The sequence below is a fragment of the Stegodyphus dumicola genome, chromosome 2 (genome assembly GCF_044657685.1).
Source record: "Stegodyphus dumicola isolate Sdum_Otavi_A_Nest chromosome 2, ASM4465768v1".
Classification (NCBI taxonomy): domain Eukaryota; kingdom Metazoa; phylum Arthropoda; class Arachnida; order Araneae; family Eresidae; genus Stegodyphus; species Stegodyphus dumicola.
In genome coordinates, this window is record NC_140769.1 from 185445434 (window position 1) to 185463006 (window position 17573).

The 17573-nt window shown below is 33.1% G+C and overlaps 1 protein-coding gene across 2 annotated transcripts in view; it reads right to left on the reverse strand.

Moving 5' to 3' along the window:
* The window catches only part of LOC118195008 (tribbles homolog 2-like), a 263332-nt gene that overhangs the window by 16618 nt on the left and 229141 nt on the right, over positions 1-17573 (reverse strand). Inside the window, exons 1-2 of one of the 2 annotated variants that reach the window (XM_035366233.2) lie at positions 3842-4046; positions 2559-3041 (exon numbers count right to left, since the gene is read on the reverse strand). In XM_035366233.2, the coding sequence (XP_035222124.1) occupies positions 2559-2834 (276 nt within the window). In that variant the 5' untranslated portion in view covers positions 2835-3041; positions 3842-4046. Of the gene's footprint in view, positions 1-2558; positions 3042-3841; positions 4047-17573 lie in introns of those variants that run through there. The other variant, XM_085811518.1, reaches the window with a different exon arrangement.

Genomic DNA, 17573 nt, shown 5'->3' on the forward strand with positions numbered 1-17573 from the left:
GAGCCAGCTTTCCATAGAAGTCCTCCACAAAGGCATATATCCCTCCTGAGCTTTACCATAATCATATAGACAAAACAATTCAACTCGTCTCTCTACCAAGTACTGGCTCAAATGCAATTGCAATTATAAATTTGATGTGCTACAATACATTTTATTATTATTAAAATGACTTAAAATTAATTAAAGCAATACAGTGAACAATTAGATCAACATAAGGAACAATTTATTATGCTATACAGGTGAATTCTCTATATCAGTAAACTTGGCTTGATTATGACAAAGCACTCCAGGGCAATATGTCTAAGGAAAGGGATGCCTTTGTGGAGGGCTTGCTAAGAGAATATGGCTACAAGTTACACATTGGAAAACCATGAAAAGCCCCATGCACCAGGATTCAAATCACAGACCAAACTATCAGCGTTCAGCAAAATTACTACTTGGGCCCACTGGTGAGCTCTGTATCAATAGAAATAAAAGGCCAATATTAAAATTCAAATATGCATGCAATGAAACCTCCTCAACACAAGCACCCATAATTCCAGATGCATAAAACCTGAAGCATAACCAGCAGTATTTAGAGAATGAAATCACTGGTATTTCATTATGTTATTGGGAACACTCGTTACATTTCATATGTCATTTTAGGGATGTGGTCACTGCGAGAGGTTTTCCTACACTTTCAAGTACAATGAGATGGAAACAATTATTTTAAAATTACATAAAAAGAACTGAATGCAATAAATCTGCTTTGTGTATTTATTGGGGATGATAAGACAAATTTAAATTATTTAAATATAAAAAACATTTAAAGTTCAACATAACAACAGAAGAGAAACATGCACAGCAAAACGTAAAATTAGGCAACGCAAAAACACGGTTTTGTTTGGCACGGATTTTAGTTAAGACTTTCGATTTCGAGGACAAACAGATACAGGTTCTTCTTTGTCAGAAGCAAAATTCTTGCTCTGCTTAATTTAATGTTCAACATTTTCCTACTACTAAATCTAAATATGATAAAAATACAAAACACAGATACATACCAGGTATGATTATAACACAATACAATGATTTCATTTTAGACTTAGATGACTGCATTTGCTTCTCTTCGTATGAATAAACTGTCTCATTTACAATAACTGATATTATTCTATACATTATTCCATTTCATCTCTACTAACTATACAGATTTACTTACATAATACCTCCCATTAACATCACAAAAAGATAACACCAGGCTTTTGCTGATAATTTATTTATACACTCAAAATCGTACTTTATTAAATTTGGAAGCACTTCCGCAGAGTACCCGGTAAATGTAAACATCGCCAACTTTGACGATAATAGTTCAAACCTGGTAACCCAACGGATTTGTCCTATTCGCTAGTTCGAAGTTTGCAACCATTCCTCTTGCGTTTATTTTGTTGAATTATCACTGTCGTTTTTCGCATTTGCAGATTTATATTATTCTTCTCTTATTTATTATTATTTTTTTCTGAATTTTTTAACAACGAATAGATAGACATATTTTCGTAGATAGATGCCGGTTCTCGGTTCGGGATCAAAGGAGGGGTGAATGCTAATTTGTAACACGGCTGTTCACGTTGTGTTCTTAATTATTTACAGCTCTAAGAACCATGAGGTTTTCAACGTCTAAAATTTGTTTTCGTAGACCGCAAAAATGTGCATGTGCATTTAAAATATTAAATAATGCTTTTATTTTTATTATTGGTTATTGTCATCTAAAATTATGAGAATAAATCAATTTTTATGGCGTAAAATTTTAACAAGATAATATATTGTTAATGCTTTTCTAACAATAACCTTTCAGAGGATGACAGGTGTGACATAAATAGGTGAGAAATAAAAAAATATTATTGATTATCTAAGATGACAGAATAGTTTGATGCACCACTATAGTCATCAAAATTAGCAAACCACTGCTAGTGTAAGGAATATATTGTTTTTTGTGTTAACTGGAATTTAAGACAATTTTTTTTTCGTATATCACGCTTAACCGGTAAATTTCAGTATATTAATACTGATTTATATTTTTTAAATGAATTTTTATTTCCGTTATAAATGCTTATATATTGTCTTGTGCTTAATAATATATTCTTTTCTGTGCTAACTTGATTTTAATACAAATTTATTTTCGTATATCACGTTTAACCGGTTAGTTTTACATCTACATGCTTATTATCTGTGAATTTTTACTACCATATGCTTAATATATTGTTTCATCTGCTAACTTTAATTTACATGCACTAAAAATCACGTTTACGGCTCGGCTCATCGTTAGCTTGGCGAGTAAAAATGTAACGGCGCCAACGGGTTCTCTGCGGATGAAAACCCTTAAATGGTTAATTAATTAAATTATGGTTAATTAAAATTAAACCTTTTATATCCATAACCTTGCAAAACAAGTTTTACATAATTTATCAGGCGAACCACACAATGTGAGGTGAAATAAAGGAAGTGGAGGGAAATATGAAAACATTTGACTATGATGCAGAAAGCTGCTCCTATAATATTCTAATAAACAGTTCAAAAGTATTTACCTTGCATACAAATTCTTGTTGACTCTGAATATGGATGCAACGCCTTAGAGTACTACCTTCAAGGCGGTTCAGTAGCAAGTACTTATCTGCTACCTTTGTGGCAGTGAGTGGCTCTTTGGGATTTGGATAGGTAGGAGGTGTGGCAGGCTGCAGATTTGGACTAAGGTTTCCCCCTCCACTGCCAGGCTTACTGTCGAAATTAGTTTGCTGTTTGTGGCCAGCATCTCTCAGGTTCAGTCGCAAGTTCGTTTTGGCTATTCTCGCGGCACAAGTCATCGAGGTTCGATAAATTATTCCAAATGGGTCAGTGAAATGATTTTTGATACACTAGACAATTTAAACTGTGAAAAGCTGATAAAAACACAAAAAATGGAGTTGGTCTCTTCGGGCACGACTAGGAAATATCACAATTTTATGTAATCCAAATGACAAATTGGAATATCTTTTAATCTTGGTTTGGAATTCGTTTCAAAATCGAGATACCTATTAAGAAAAAAAAAAAAGTTATACAATTTTTTAAACACACACATGCATACAAGTAATTTCATATTTATTAAAATAATATAAAATTTATTTATTAAAAGATCATAAAATTTGTTTTACAAAGGCAAAAACAATCGATTTTTCACAAGATTTAAAATTAATATTATAGAATTATAAATTCTGAAAAATGCACAAGTTACAATAAAATTTCTCGAAATGTTTCAATTCTAATATTTTAATTCATAAAGTTGAATATAAATAAATTTACGAAAATAAACATGTGAAAAACCGTCCATGTAATCATATCTTAAGGCTTTTAAATTTCCCTAAACAGCAAACAGAAACAAAATATCACTTTATACTACAACTATAACAAAAGTCAAAAACAAATTTTCGTCTCACCTAATTTACTTCAACATAGCAGACACAAATGAAAACATGTTATTTTTTCATGTAAGGCAATGTAATTAAAAATTTATCATAAAAAGCAATAAAAGTCAGAGTAAAACCCTGAAGGATCTGTAACCAAGCTGAAGCATTTTGCCACGCCAAATAAATCTCGAAGGCGGATGTTTTTCTATCGATCTGCGCCGTAACGCCATATGCGGGTCAAATACAGGAAATAGACATATTCCATTCGTTCATTCAAGGAAAAAATTATAAAAATGAGTCTATGGTCAAAGCATACGTATCGCTATTCCATATGATCACTTATTTGAAGTGAAACATGAATTTAAAAGTTCAATCACAATGACCTTTCAAAAGCCACGTCTGAAATATTATTACCAAAGCACACTTACCCGATAAAAAGTGATGTTCCATTGAGGAATATAACTTAAAACGGGTTCGATACTTCCAGTAGGGAAGTTAAATCGTAATTAATCCACACTGCTTCAGTCTAGGGACCGGCCGTTTAATTGTGGCCAACCCTAGTCAGAAAGCAGTACAGATAACACCGCACCTCAAAGCTGAAACCTCCATTGTGCAACGATCTATAGACTGCGCATTAGCAGCCTGAATTGCATCCGCGAGAGTCAACAACCGGCGCTAGGGACATCCGCCCTACCAGATAGCAATTTCGTTATAGATTTAATCAAATTTTACAAATAAATAGTGCAAGATTTCAAAGCCTCAATGAATTTCAGATGTATTAGTTGTTAAAAAATGTCTTTTAGAATTCAATTAAAGATGTAATCGTATTTGTATATTAGAACTCTTTACTCATCGCGGAAGGATAATTCTCAGAGGGTGGTTTCGAAAGACAGAATCATTGAAGGATTTTTAGCGGATGACGCAAGCGGATGGAGTACGTAGATGCGAGAATTAAAGCCTTTGTGTCGTCATCCATAATTCCCACAATAGGAGATGAGGTTTCTTGCTACATATTTATACATCTACTTCGATTTTGTCACTGAAAAGAACAAAACTTTCTCTCTTTTTTTTTTTTTTTTTTCGACTGTCTGTGCTTATTGTAAAAGTCTTTGGCGTTCCAGTTTAAATAAATGTCCAGCTTAAATGATAAAATTTATTTTATATCATAATATCAAAAAAGAAAAATATGCTAAAATTTCCTTTAATTCTATAATTTTGTAAATGCACAAAAATTTCGTTTAATTCTGAAGTTGTTAAATGCATAGAAATAATTTTGCAATGAAATTTTTAATATTTGTTCTATGTTCTGTCATCTTGAATTTCTAGTTATAAGGCACTCTAGCGGCAGAAAAGATAAGACCACTGAACGCTGATAGTATTTTCTCAGTTCAAATCTTGATGAAGGAACTGCTTGCATCGATATTTTCGTAGATTCCTCTGTGTAAAACATGAATATGAGCAAATTCCTGTCAGAGAGTCCTCCACGAAGGCATCTTCCTTTTCCTTAAGCAGATAGCCCTAGCAGTTAACATTTGCTATGATAAATCTAATCCAGTTTAGTTATAAATTTGATGAACACTTCCATGAGCGTAGACAAGGAGCGTTTCTCAACTTTTTTTACCTGCGTACCTCTTGACCTATCATCACTGCTCAAAGTATTGCACTTCCCCCCCCATATATGTATAATCACTAACATCTACATGTACAGGTACTTTAATAACACTATAATAAGGAGACATTTTTATTTTTAACAGTTATGCAAAATTGGTGTACATTGATAATTATACTCATTTAATTAAATTATATAGATATATATGTGAGCGTAAGATAAAAAATATGTAAATCTTTTTAATTTAATTAAGTAATAACCTTTCATTAGTCTTTTTCTTAATTTGGTTATTTCCTCTTTATTCTAAAAAAATTAACAACATTTCTGTACTGCGCCATTTCTAGAGTAATCTATGCCACAGAGCTTGCGTAACGCTAATGACGTATTTAATTCGGAACTCTGAGAACCGAACCCTTTCTAAGCTAAACCAAAACCTTTCTCTTAACAGACTGCTATTGAATAAATGCACACTTAGCTTGAACCTCTCTCCTTAGCTGCTTGGAAGCTACTTCGCTGCGCTCTGTTCCTAACGCAACAGTATCAAAAATGTAAATGTTTTGGAAATAGGCACGATTAGAATGCGAAGTGAAATTGTGGCCACAAATGGCAATATAATTAAAATGGACTTTAAAACGCCTCGACTGCCAGGTTCCCTCCTCAGTATAGATCTATGTTCTACGCCGTCAATATTACGTATTTGCTACATCTTTTTCTCTTTTTTATCACATTTAATGGGAATTTTGAGGCTGTTTGGCAGCATTTAGTAATTTAAATCCAGAATAGAAGGTGACTTAATGATCTGAAAATCTGTTCCAGTACTTATTTTTCAAGCAAGTGTAGGACGAGAAAGCCCTATCCGCTAATACGATACTTGAGAACGATAGCAGAATAGTGATTGCCTTGTTGAATAGTTCTGGACATTCGTTTTTCAGGTCAATACAAAAAGAGATGAAGGATTTCTTTTCAATTTCTACTTTAAGTGAAGAATCCGTTCTCATTTCTCAACTGGGAAAAAAAATTCGAAAGCTGCCTTCAGTCCATTCAGATATATTATTTGTTTCTTAATTTCTTGAGATACGTGAAGATCCGTTTCAGAGAGAAAATCGTGCAGTTTTTCAAAAACTTCAGGTTGGTCGTTCTCAATACATAATTTCCAAAATTCTATTTTCTGAATGAAAGATTCTAGTTTGTCCGTAACTTGGAATATACTGCACTGTTCTGAAGAACAAAATTTAGCTGGTTTAATTTCGGAAAGATATCGAACATGTGTGCAAGACTATATGAAACCATTCATGATTCTCGGATAAGTTACATATATATAATTTGTAGGGTCATAAGGTTTTTTATGCTGGAGACTTGAAAATCACGCAGTGCCTTTGCCAGAATTCAAACTCGGGACCTTCCGAATACGCGGCGAGTGTGGTTAATACCGACTTTTATTTATAAAACATTCATGAAAATCAGAAAACATTCGAATAAAGAAGTTATGTTTGTGAGAACGAGAGTTCTTTATTTGACATTTTTCGCTTTTTTGTGAAGAAGTTATCTAGCATGGTTTGCCTTTTCTTGTTTTGTTCAGAAATTAGTTGTCGATAGCAAGCCATGCCATCAAGTACACCACGAAGGCATGCTGAAAGGAAGGAGAAAATATCTTATAAATTACGTACGTAATGTATCTGCCTGAAGATATTCATTATTATTAAAGTAAGTCAGAAAGGGTTGTTCTCAAAGAACACTTTGACTGTCATTTTGTCCCTGAAAAGAACAAAACTTTGTCTAAGCTCAAACAAACGTCTAAGAACTTTATACCCCATCTATCTAAACTCAATCAAACATGTACCAAGACAGCCATCGAATCTCAGTATGAAGGATTGGGGTTTTGTGAATCTTGCCCATTCTTTGACACAATAATGAGAATAACCTTGAATTCGTGTGATAGGTTTTGATGAAAATGACCACTGTCACAGAATCATACAAATTCTTTCATACCAATAGGAAAGGACTTCGATTCTACAGCTTGTCGATGGATGCAACAATATATACATTTTATTGCTTTGACACATCCGAGGAGACCAAAGTAACAACCTGACATAGACTTGCCATAGTAAGTATTTAACCACAAAACTCTGACCATTTTATTCTCGTCTTAGTAAAGTAGGAATCGAACAAGCAAGCTAGGAACTGATCAGTGGCGTAACTAGGGTGGGGCAAAGGGGACATCTGTCCCCGGGCGCAGCATCCAAGGGGCGCCAAATTGCTGTGATGAAATTGCAGAATGAAATGTTTTCCATTTTTGGCACACAGGAAGGGACGCAAAATCTTCAGCTGTCCCCGGGCCCTAAAAACCCTAGCTATGCCTCTGGAACTGATTAAAAACTGTGTCCGCCGGAAAAATCCTGGCAAAAACATCGCGAACGAAATCGTCGCAGAGAAAACAACGTTAGGCGAAAACGTCGTACTACAAAACATCGTGGGAGGAAAGAAAGTAAAGAGAAAACATCCCAATTCTGAAACATCGTGGTACAAAATATCGTGGTCGGAAATAAAGCGATCCCAAAACTTCGCAGTTTAAAAACATCGTCGTCGAAAATATCGTGGTAAAAAATACAGTACCTTACAAAGATAGTACCTACAAAGCATCGCATGACGATAACATTGCACATATCCGTTTTTCAGATTTTAAAAAGTGTGAGTACATTTTCGAATAACGATCTGGGAACGCAAGAAGGAAAGAGGAGTATTTTTTACTTCTATATTTCATACCTTTGAATGAACTAATACATTTTTGCTGAAAAAATAAGAAGGAAACTTATGCATTTAAAATTGATAATAAGTAGAAAATTACTGCAAATTTATAACAATAGAATTTTGAATTTACATAGTTACTTAAAAAAGGTTATTAATTAATTAATCTTTTTATGAAGTTTTACAGATAATTTTTAATAAAAAATGCAGTCTAAAAATGTTTAGAAAAGGAAGATAAATAAATGCATGAGGTTACCTCTATACAAATTGCTTAGTTAATTATCAAATTATTTTCTTTCAGACTTGTTAATCTGTTATTGTTTTTAGTGAAAATTATATCTTGTTTTGTTACCGTTTATTCTTAAGTGCCGTTAACATATTCACCCTCTATCCCTCTAGCGCTCTAAAATCATTATGCGAAAATTCATTTATAAATTTTACAACCTGAAAAGCGCATGTGGGCATTGTTATCATCATACGGTGATTTTGTCGACGACGATGCTTTTAAATTGCGAAGTTTTTGAACTGCTTTATTTTCGACCACGATGTTTTAGAACTGCGATATTTTCTCTTTGCTTTCTTTTCTCCCACAATATTTTGTACCTCGACGTTTTCTCCTTGCGTTGTTTTCTCCGCGATGTTTTCCGCTGTAACCTTAAAAACAATATTATGATGACAAAAAACAATATTATGATGAGAAAAATAGAAAGTCAGACAAAGCAGTGTTGCCACCTTTTTTTGGAGCCCCTTATAGTACGACCGCTAAATTAATTGCAGTACATTCCACAGAAAAGAAATGGGCAAATTACAACCAGCCCGACGATTAACCGTGGGATTATCCTAGATTCTTGCGGAAATCAAATATTATCACAGAAAACAATGACGAGCCTGCAATAGTCGGCCGACACCGACTATTATTGTTAGATATCGGCCAGTGGTCCTATCTCTCTCGACAAGTACTGGACCTGCAAGTAAAACGTATACCGAAATTTTTAAAACAAATAAACTTTATTTTTTACTAAATTTTACTTTCTAAATTAAAACTATTTCGGATCCAATTTAATTATTTTGATTTTTCATGATGAAATATAATTTGACTTGGGAATGCCAAATTGTTACAACAGATTTTTATCTTTTATTACATCTTTTTCCCGTCTACTCCTGGGGCTGAGAAACGCAACCAGGTTGAGAAACGCTGCTTTAAGTAAATATAGCCCATCTCAAATATTAAACAAAAAATGCTGTCGAAATGTTTGTTGTCTTTCTTATTATTCTCCTGCGCTTTTTTCCTCTGTAAAAATTCAGAAATATTTGAACCGATAGTTTTAATCTTTTTCCAGGCCTCACAACTTATGCGTTTAACTAATTACCGCCGAACCATTCCAGGTTACAACAGTTTGTCTACGTTCACCGTAAAGGACACAAATATGTAGCGGGTAATTAATCGCTATTTCAGAAGTTTCCTACAGACAGCACTGTCTTTTTGTCCCATCAGTTGACAAATAGGCATCATTTCTTCAATCATTTGCTTAGAAGGGAAGGGGAGGTTTCATTGTGAAAAACTAGTGATGATGCTGTTCAAAAGTTTCTAATCCCTTCCTTAGGATAATGGGACAGCAAATTGTAGCATTTCACCCTTGATTTCAGCCATTATGGTATAGTTTAGCAAAGCACTTAGTGTTAACCAGTCAAAGAAACTAATGTTGTATAGTATTTTAAATCTTTAGATCTTTGGAAAAACACTTGCTCGTAGAGTTCAAAGATTTTCAGCGACCAATCAGAATATAAAAAAGGTTCATATGCGCCATGCATGGAGGGAGTAGTTATCTACAGCATGGTTTTTTTCCTTTATTCTGTCAACTTTTAAACTATAGAAAACTTAGATAAAATTTAATACTCTTTTCTGTTTTTCAGTCTTCAGTCAATCAATCTAAAACCAACTTATAAAATGACTCTTTGTTTAGCGTAATTGCTGATTTTTAGCATTGTAAATGATACGGTGGCTGTAAGAAAAATTCTTTACAGGTGAGGTTTTGTTACCATATTTTTAGCTGTAACTCTTTTTTTAAAAATAAAACAAATGGCCGGTTTTTTGCAAATTACTGTTTGTGAACTAGATCCGAGGTAAAGCATGAGATAATTTAAGTCTTATCTAGAAATACTCAAAACAAATGTCAATTATTGTTGAACCAGGACTTAGCAGAGACCTAAAAGGACATATATTTGTTCCTGTTGTTGGATAGGATCACATTAAAAGAAAGTCCGACATTCTAGGAACACTGTTCTTTCACATGAGCTCCCATTTTCTTTGATTTTGAATAAGACAAAAGCGCAGTCATAAACAATCTGGGGTCCTTAAGACATAAAGCCTTAGGCCTTGACCTTTTGTTTTTAAGATGATTTTTGATTTAGTCAGTACCATTCCAACGAGGCTAAAATGTGTGTGTGGGAGGGAGAGGATCAAAGAATGCAAAGATGTGTATTCCATTTAGTCTTCGAGCTCTTACTCCTTTTTGAGGTTAACAATAAGTTACAAACCTAGATGTAAGAAGTAACTAGTTTCTTTTCTGTTTCTTTTAGGCTCATTAGGGCAATTGCATAATTTCTTGACTGTGTAGAGTATTATTATTGTTACTATCATCATCATCATCATCACCATCAACAGATGGATGCAAAGGAAGTATTAGATGCAAATTAGAAAACGCGTATCGAAGCAATATGACAGATTAAATATAAACTTAAGATACTGTATGAGCTTTAATTGCACAAAAATAATGAATATATACGTTAAAATGTTAATTTTAATTTCGATTTAAAAACTCTTCCATTTCAAGTTGCACTTATTTTTTATCTCATATCAAACTCTATTTTATTTCAGAAAAAATATAACATTAATTGGCCGTTTCTTTCGAAAAACGTTTAATTATTTAAAAACATTTAGCTGCAGCATAACCTACTCTTCTTTACTCAAGAGAAATAAATATATGAACAAAAAGTTTCGTAGTTAATTTAACAGTTAAACAAGAATGCATGAGAAAAACTCAATACTAAAGGGGAGGGAAATCTAAATTTGAAACAATTTGGGAATATTGTATTGTCATCTCAGGTATGTATAAATAAAATTTTCAAGAAAACACCGAGGTAGAAGAGGATCAGAATTCACTTTCAAGATTTGATCTAAACGAACAAAGAAAAAAAAGAGTAAAATGTAATTCTGTAATATGTAGTATAAATATAACATATCATAAATATAACAAATTCTGTAATATGTAGATTAATAATAATAGAATCTTGATGATTGGGCGATAGTTGTAATGGATTTAGGCAGTTGTTTTACTGAGTAGTTTGAATGATGCATAACGAAGAGGAGACTTCCAGACAGACATGGTCGTAGAGATATAGCATAATTTTATTATTAGTTTAATTTTTGAGATGCATATTTTTTCACTCATCATCATGGATGCGATATACACCCAGTCTTCATACTATTCTTTGAAATTTATATCTTTAGACAATGAGCGAAGCAGAGAGACGAGCGGCATATAGCAAGACAAAGCATGAGATATAGAGTCGGTTCTTTTTTGAAATTTTTTATGTGTGATTGAATAAAATATATGTGCAGTACCTGTTACAAAAGGTTGTATGATGCAGATTTCTATTTTTAGGACAGAAAGAGGAAGTAGCCAAATTCGAATGAAGAATAAAAGAAGCTATTGCCAAATTAAAGTTAATATTTCGCTTTCATATTTTATAACTTATGTGTGTGTGCGTACATGCGTCATAATTGCTAATTTTGAAATATGTAAAAACGGGACGTCCTCTCGTTTCAGGGGATCCGTCGCGTTGCGCGGACATGCCATTTCAAAAGAATTTTCAGTTGATTTAAATTCACTTTATAATGAATGTTCTGGTTACTGAGTAGTTTTTTTCATAATGTGATTCCAATGCGAGTCGCATTCATAATTTAATCCGTATTTTGACTTTTACGTTCTTTAGCTAATTTCATTTTATAATTTTCTTACACTTTTAGATTGAGAATGTCTTAAGTAGGGAAGGAAAACTTTTCTTTTCAACACGATGAAAATAAAATTAATAATAGATGTAGTACATACTGTTATGTGGATAAGCTTATTAGTAATGCAATGTTATGTAATATACGAGTGTGCTAGTTAATAACATGGAAAATAAAATGCCTAAAGATTGGTTGCATCTTCATAAAAAAAAATGTTCTACAGATGTCTACAGTATATTAAGATAAATCTGCTCTGCATACAGTATATTAAGATAAATCCGCTCGTATAGCGATGCATATCATTAGAAATTCGCAAGGAAAATCAGGATTTACTCCAGCAGAACCCTTTTATTAACCTCTCAACAGCGCCTTGTACGACCTTAAAGCTCCGTTTTAGTTCACATACATTCCATTAAAGCTGCTTATTTCGCCTTTTCCATTTTTGCCAGACATTTTTTAATTATCTTTTATGTATGTCAGCTCTTTGCATTTTGAGTTCTTCAATTGTGGCTGTGATATGAATATTACCTGTATCTTATATACATTACTTGTGACTAATACGGCAACATCTTACATAGTCTTAGTAATCGTTTGCACCATTATGCCGGACTACTTGAAACGATATAATCGATGAGCTAAATTCACAAAAAAAATTTACAATTGGCTCACAAAAATTTCTCTCTGTTTTTTCAGTAAATAAAATGCGATTAATAAATATAAATGCTTTCAGTAGAATTAATTTTAAAATGTTCCCCTTTTCCCTTCAGGCATTTCTTTCTAGTAACAAATTGCATTTTTTAATTGTAAGGCTACGTTAAACATTGGAATTAGCTAAGACAAGAATTCAGCCGTTCCCTTAATTTTTTATAGTTGTTCAGCTATTAAATCTCGTTCAGGCACTTCAACACTGTCGTTGTCTAAGTTTCCTCTTGTTTTCCATCTATATTAATAAGTGTTTTTTATTATTTAGTTCAATAATTTTCAATATGATGCACTCAATAACATGGATGGAAACTAATTCATTGAAACTAAATAGCTGCCCAATTTCCATTATGTTATTAATGACTTTAACAAAAGGATTTGATTTGGTTTATTGAGAGACAGTAAAGCACTCGAAGGCTATCTGCCTAAGAATAGGGATGCCTCCGTGGAGGTCTTTCTAAGGAAAACTGGCTCGCTACACATGGGGAAAACCACGGAAACGTTCGTATGTAATGAAATCGTTCGTATGCTGATGTATATTTCCATACTACCCTTATTTTACTTGCTATTAATTGATGCCATGTTTCACTTATATTTCTGATAACGTTTGTGATGTATTTCTCCTTATTATGATAAAATGAGGTAAAAAACTTAAATGTTATCCATTTCCCAGTTTTGAACAGCGTAAAAAATCGCAAAAAAAAAAGAGACTTCTTTATAAACAAAAAACCGGTCATTTATGCATTCCAAATGCATGCAGCATTTCTAGTAATTAGTAAAGCTGAAAGTGATAATATTTACTGAATGTCTTACTTTTTCTGGGACGAGTAAATGAGTAAGAAATTTTAAATAGGTAGGGGAAGAGATCTCATGAAAAAAATGCAATCCTTTAAAAAAAAACGATGTATTTAAGAGGCATTCTTACCCGGTCATGAAAGCTTTGAATGGTTTGGAGGCGAAGAAAAAGAAGCAATTTTATCTAAACCGAGGAGAATACTATTTTGCCCCTTTTCTTTCATCCTCGATAGCGTACTATTATTAATTTACATAGCTTTCATTCTCCTTACGATTTCAGTTAATTTTGACGCTACTTTTACTTCACTCAATTATTTAACAACTTATTCTCAACTTAATTTAATAATGCTTTAATGTTGTTATTGTGACTTATCCGAATTATGATAATTTGTATCAGGTTCACAGCCATGTGGAAGAGAACGTCTACTGTTGATTAATGCCTTGGACACCTTGGAGATGACAGTACGACTTACGTAACTCCATCCCAATTTTGATCCAGAATACCTTGGGGGATGGAATTAAGTGATGCCATATCTTTTTCTCTACCATCAGTTTTAATCAATTTTTACGATCCTTTGATAGGAAGCTCCGCTGGGCACTTTATCTAGCAACGCCAATGAGAGAATTTCATTTAATAATATCTGAATAAGAGGTAATTGATTGTTTTTCAAAATTATAGTATTTACTGACATTTGGATGCTTTTCCACCAGCCTGGATTATGGACCACTCTGACTACGATCACTCTTTTCTAGTTAAACTGACTCGACTCAACGTATTCTTTTCGGCAACCGCTTTTCTCTTATTTTCAACTGACCAAGCCCACTCGAAATTCCAAATCTAAATTTATTACCATTTCTGGGTTAACCATCTACTTCATATTTTATCTCAGCTCAAAGAACTCTCTCTCTTCCTTCGTTTTTGGGATTACGTAATTCGACAAAATGTTTAATCCGAAGCAACAATCTGTATATTCTCAACTATTACCTCACCATTTGGTTTTGACCCACTAACCAACATGATCAACTTCTGTATAGCCTGATCTAAATGCAACCAATTAGCAATCTATGATTTGATATCTACTGTAAAATTCTGCTTCCAACATAACTCTGTCCTTTAGAATGAAAATATTCTAACTCATTTAGATCTGTCGATCTCAAAATCCGGAAAAATTTTCCTGAAACGCTCATGCTCATAATTTTAAATTTGAAAAAACCTCCCCCTCCTCTTTTATGCTCACGATCGAGAATTTAAAAAGATCGTCTACGAAAAGTCTTGATCATAATTTGCATGCAGCGCTTTCGATCAGAGACCTAGATATAAAAAGTTTGTTCACAGAAACCAGCCCAAGTACCTCACTGAAATAAGAAGGTAACATCTGTATTAACTGCGGCAAAAAATTGCATATATTTATTTCTTTTATTCTTTTATCATTAAAGTATTATTATAGTATTATTATTAGCATATTTATACACAGTAGTTTTTTTTTTTTTTTTTTTTTTTTTTTTTTTTGTGTGTGTGTGTGTGTGTGTGTATATATATATATAATTATTTTACTTCTATATTTTCATATCACAATTTTATATAATGAGAGTTCTAAATATTTAATCACATTTTCACTCAGTCAAATCTGATATCTTAGTTCATGGATGCGGTATAAAATATTTTTCAAATATCAGTCACTGAGGATTATAGATAAGTATTTTCATGCCATATTTTTCGTTTATTTCGTGCTTATGATTGCATAAGTAGATTTATCTAAAGCAAATGTCTAGCTGGAAAGTTTATGCATTATAATGCAAAAATATTTGAAATAAATATCATATTAATTGAATCCCTAGTATGAAATAGAAGAAATCAATCATATTAATAAAAAATTTTCTTTCACACTGTGTCGTGGTATTATTTATGCTTATGTGGTGTGCCGTAATTTGACAAAGGTTGGAAAGCACTGGTCTATTTAACTAACGTAGTTATTTTCCCATTAGATTCTTTGTTATGTATCATCGCGTTAGCTGTTCAGGTAAAAACGATTTCATTAAAGTGGAGGGAAAGCACTAATAAATCTGGGAGGATTGGAGATTACCCAATGTTCAGATGCTTGGCCGTTTAGGGCGCTTCTTTAGCTAAAATGTCTATCAGTGCCTCCTTAAAGGAAATCAAAATTGTAAACCTCCGAACTAGCCATACTTAATAATCTCTCTCGTTGTATTTGTGCCACACCGACGCTTGGGCATCACAATAGTGAAGCTGTCACAAATACTTTCTGCTGTTCTGATACTGAATAACAAGTTTGAATGAGTTTCCGAAAGGCTGAACAAATAGCGTGGAGATCCTATCATTAAAACTGACCGCTGCTTTTATGGTCGCACGCGTGCTATCTCTCAGCAGGCAGATTCATCCAACAGTTTTACTAGCCATGGTTCAAGACTACGAAACTGTAAATTTGGAAACTATCTTAACTGTAAACTAGTTAAAATCATTTCCAAATTTACACGTCTTTATAACACTGTAATTTTCCTTAAATTTTTTACATTGAGTTCCAATTGTAAGGTGAAATGTAATTTACATTTGTTTAACCGGTTCCATGCATTTATTCCAAAAAATTATCGTTTTCACAAACTAAATAGAAGTGTAAGTAAATTTTGGTAAGACGGACAAGAAGTAAATTATAACTAAAAAGCTATTCAAGTTGAAGCTAATTCAACTTGAATTCGCAATCAGTATCCTCCGCTACTTGCAAGGTTTCAGAAACTCAATTTACTGAAATCACAAGTATTGAAATCAGTAAAACGTTTACTGAATTAGTAAAAGGTAGTAAAAGGTTTACTGAACTCAGTAAAACGCACAATGGAATTTTCGGTGTCTTAAAACCTTCAACTAATAAAAATTCTAAAAAAAATCAAACAGACACAAAAATTCATTCACCATACCCATGGACCTGCACGATTGGAGGCTCAACCTAGTAATTTGTCCTAGTGGCTGCCATACTATCTCTAAATACAGCTTCGCTTGCTTTTAAACTCAGACTAATTTGCATTCTGGTTAAGGCTGACGGGAAAAAAAGCTACCAAAAAGAATTAACATAAAAAATAATATAATAGCTAAAATAAACTTTGTAATATTTCCTTGGAACTTTTTGTATATAATTTATTAAAGAAAAATTTATGTTTAATTAACTGGATTTTTTGCTCTACGAAGGCCATACAAAAAGCAAAATTTTATACTTACGTAACCTTCTAATGTAACAATGCTGAAATTGTTTTTATAAACTCTTTCCTTATTTTGAGAAACTTGCAACAGGAAGTGCATGCCTAAGAGTAAAATAGTAAAGAAATTAAGTAATTAGCCTCCTATCTCGAACACCTTTCGTAGTATACGTAATACTTCTATAAAATTTTAGAACTGAATTCATAACAAGTTGAAATCTGAAGAATAAAACTTTGATTGTTTAGCCTTTCTACATGCATATCTTATAATACTACATGCTCTTTGGCGTGTTCGTTTAGCTTTTGGAAGCAAAGGGGGGCCCAAAAAAGTTCGCTTGTTAAGCGAAATTTTTGGAGATATTTAAATTTTTATAATGATAAACTTTCTATTTGATTTTGGGGCCTTCTGTGATTTGGGGGACAGGGGCAACTACCCCGTATGCCCCTGCTTTAGTCAGGCTCTGCCTTGGGCTAAGTGAAGGAAGGAATAGGGAACAGGTTTCCATTTTTTAGGGAGGCATAGCAATAAATTGGCAAAAGATAGTTAACTGCGGAAAGATAACTTTAACTGCTTCATAGAATTCAGTGTTTTAATCCATAACAGTAAGCCCATCAGCGACCGAGCGGTAAAGTCCCTGAACACTGGCAGGTTGATTCGAGGGTCGAATCGAGCGAATGAGCTGGCTGCATGGGCTTTCTCATGGTTTTTCCCGTAGATAACGTGTTAATACGAGCCAGTTTCCCTTAGAACATTCTCCCCGACGGCATCTCTCTCTTCCGCATAGTGCCTTAAGGCGGAACACGTAAATAATAATAATAATAATCCATGACAGTAGCTATCAATTACATAAAATTCAACAAAACATTCCATTTAAATTTCTTTTGGCAAGAAGATGATATTTTACAGACAGTAAGTTGGGAAACAATGCTAATAATCGCTATTACAAGGCTGTGATTAATGGAAAAATTCAATACTAAAATTTTGCAGTTTTTTGTGTGTAAATATGACATATAAGCTTTATTTTAATCCCATTGCTGTATAATATATAACCATAGTGTTATCTATATGTATAATATACTAAACAAGAGG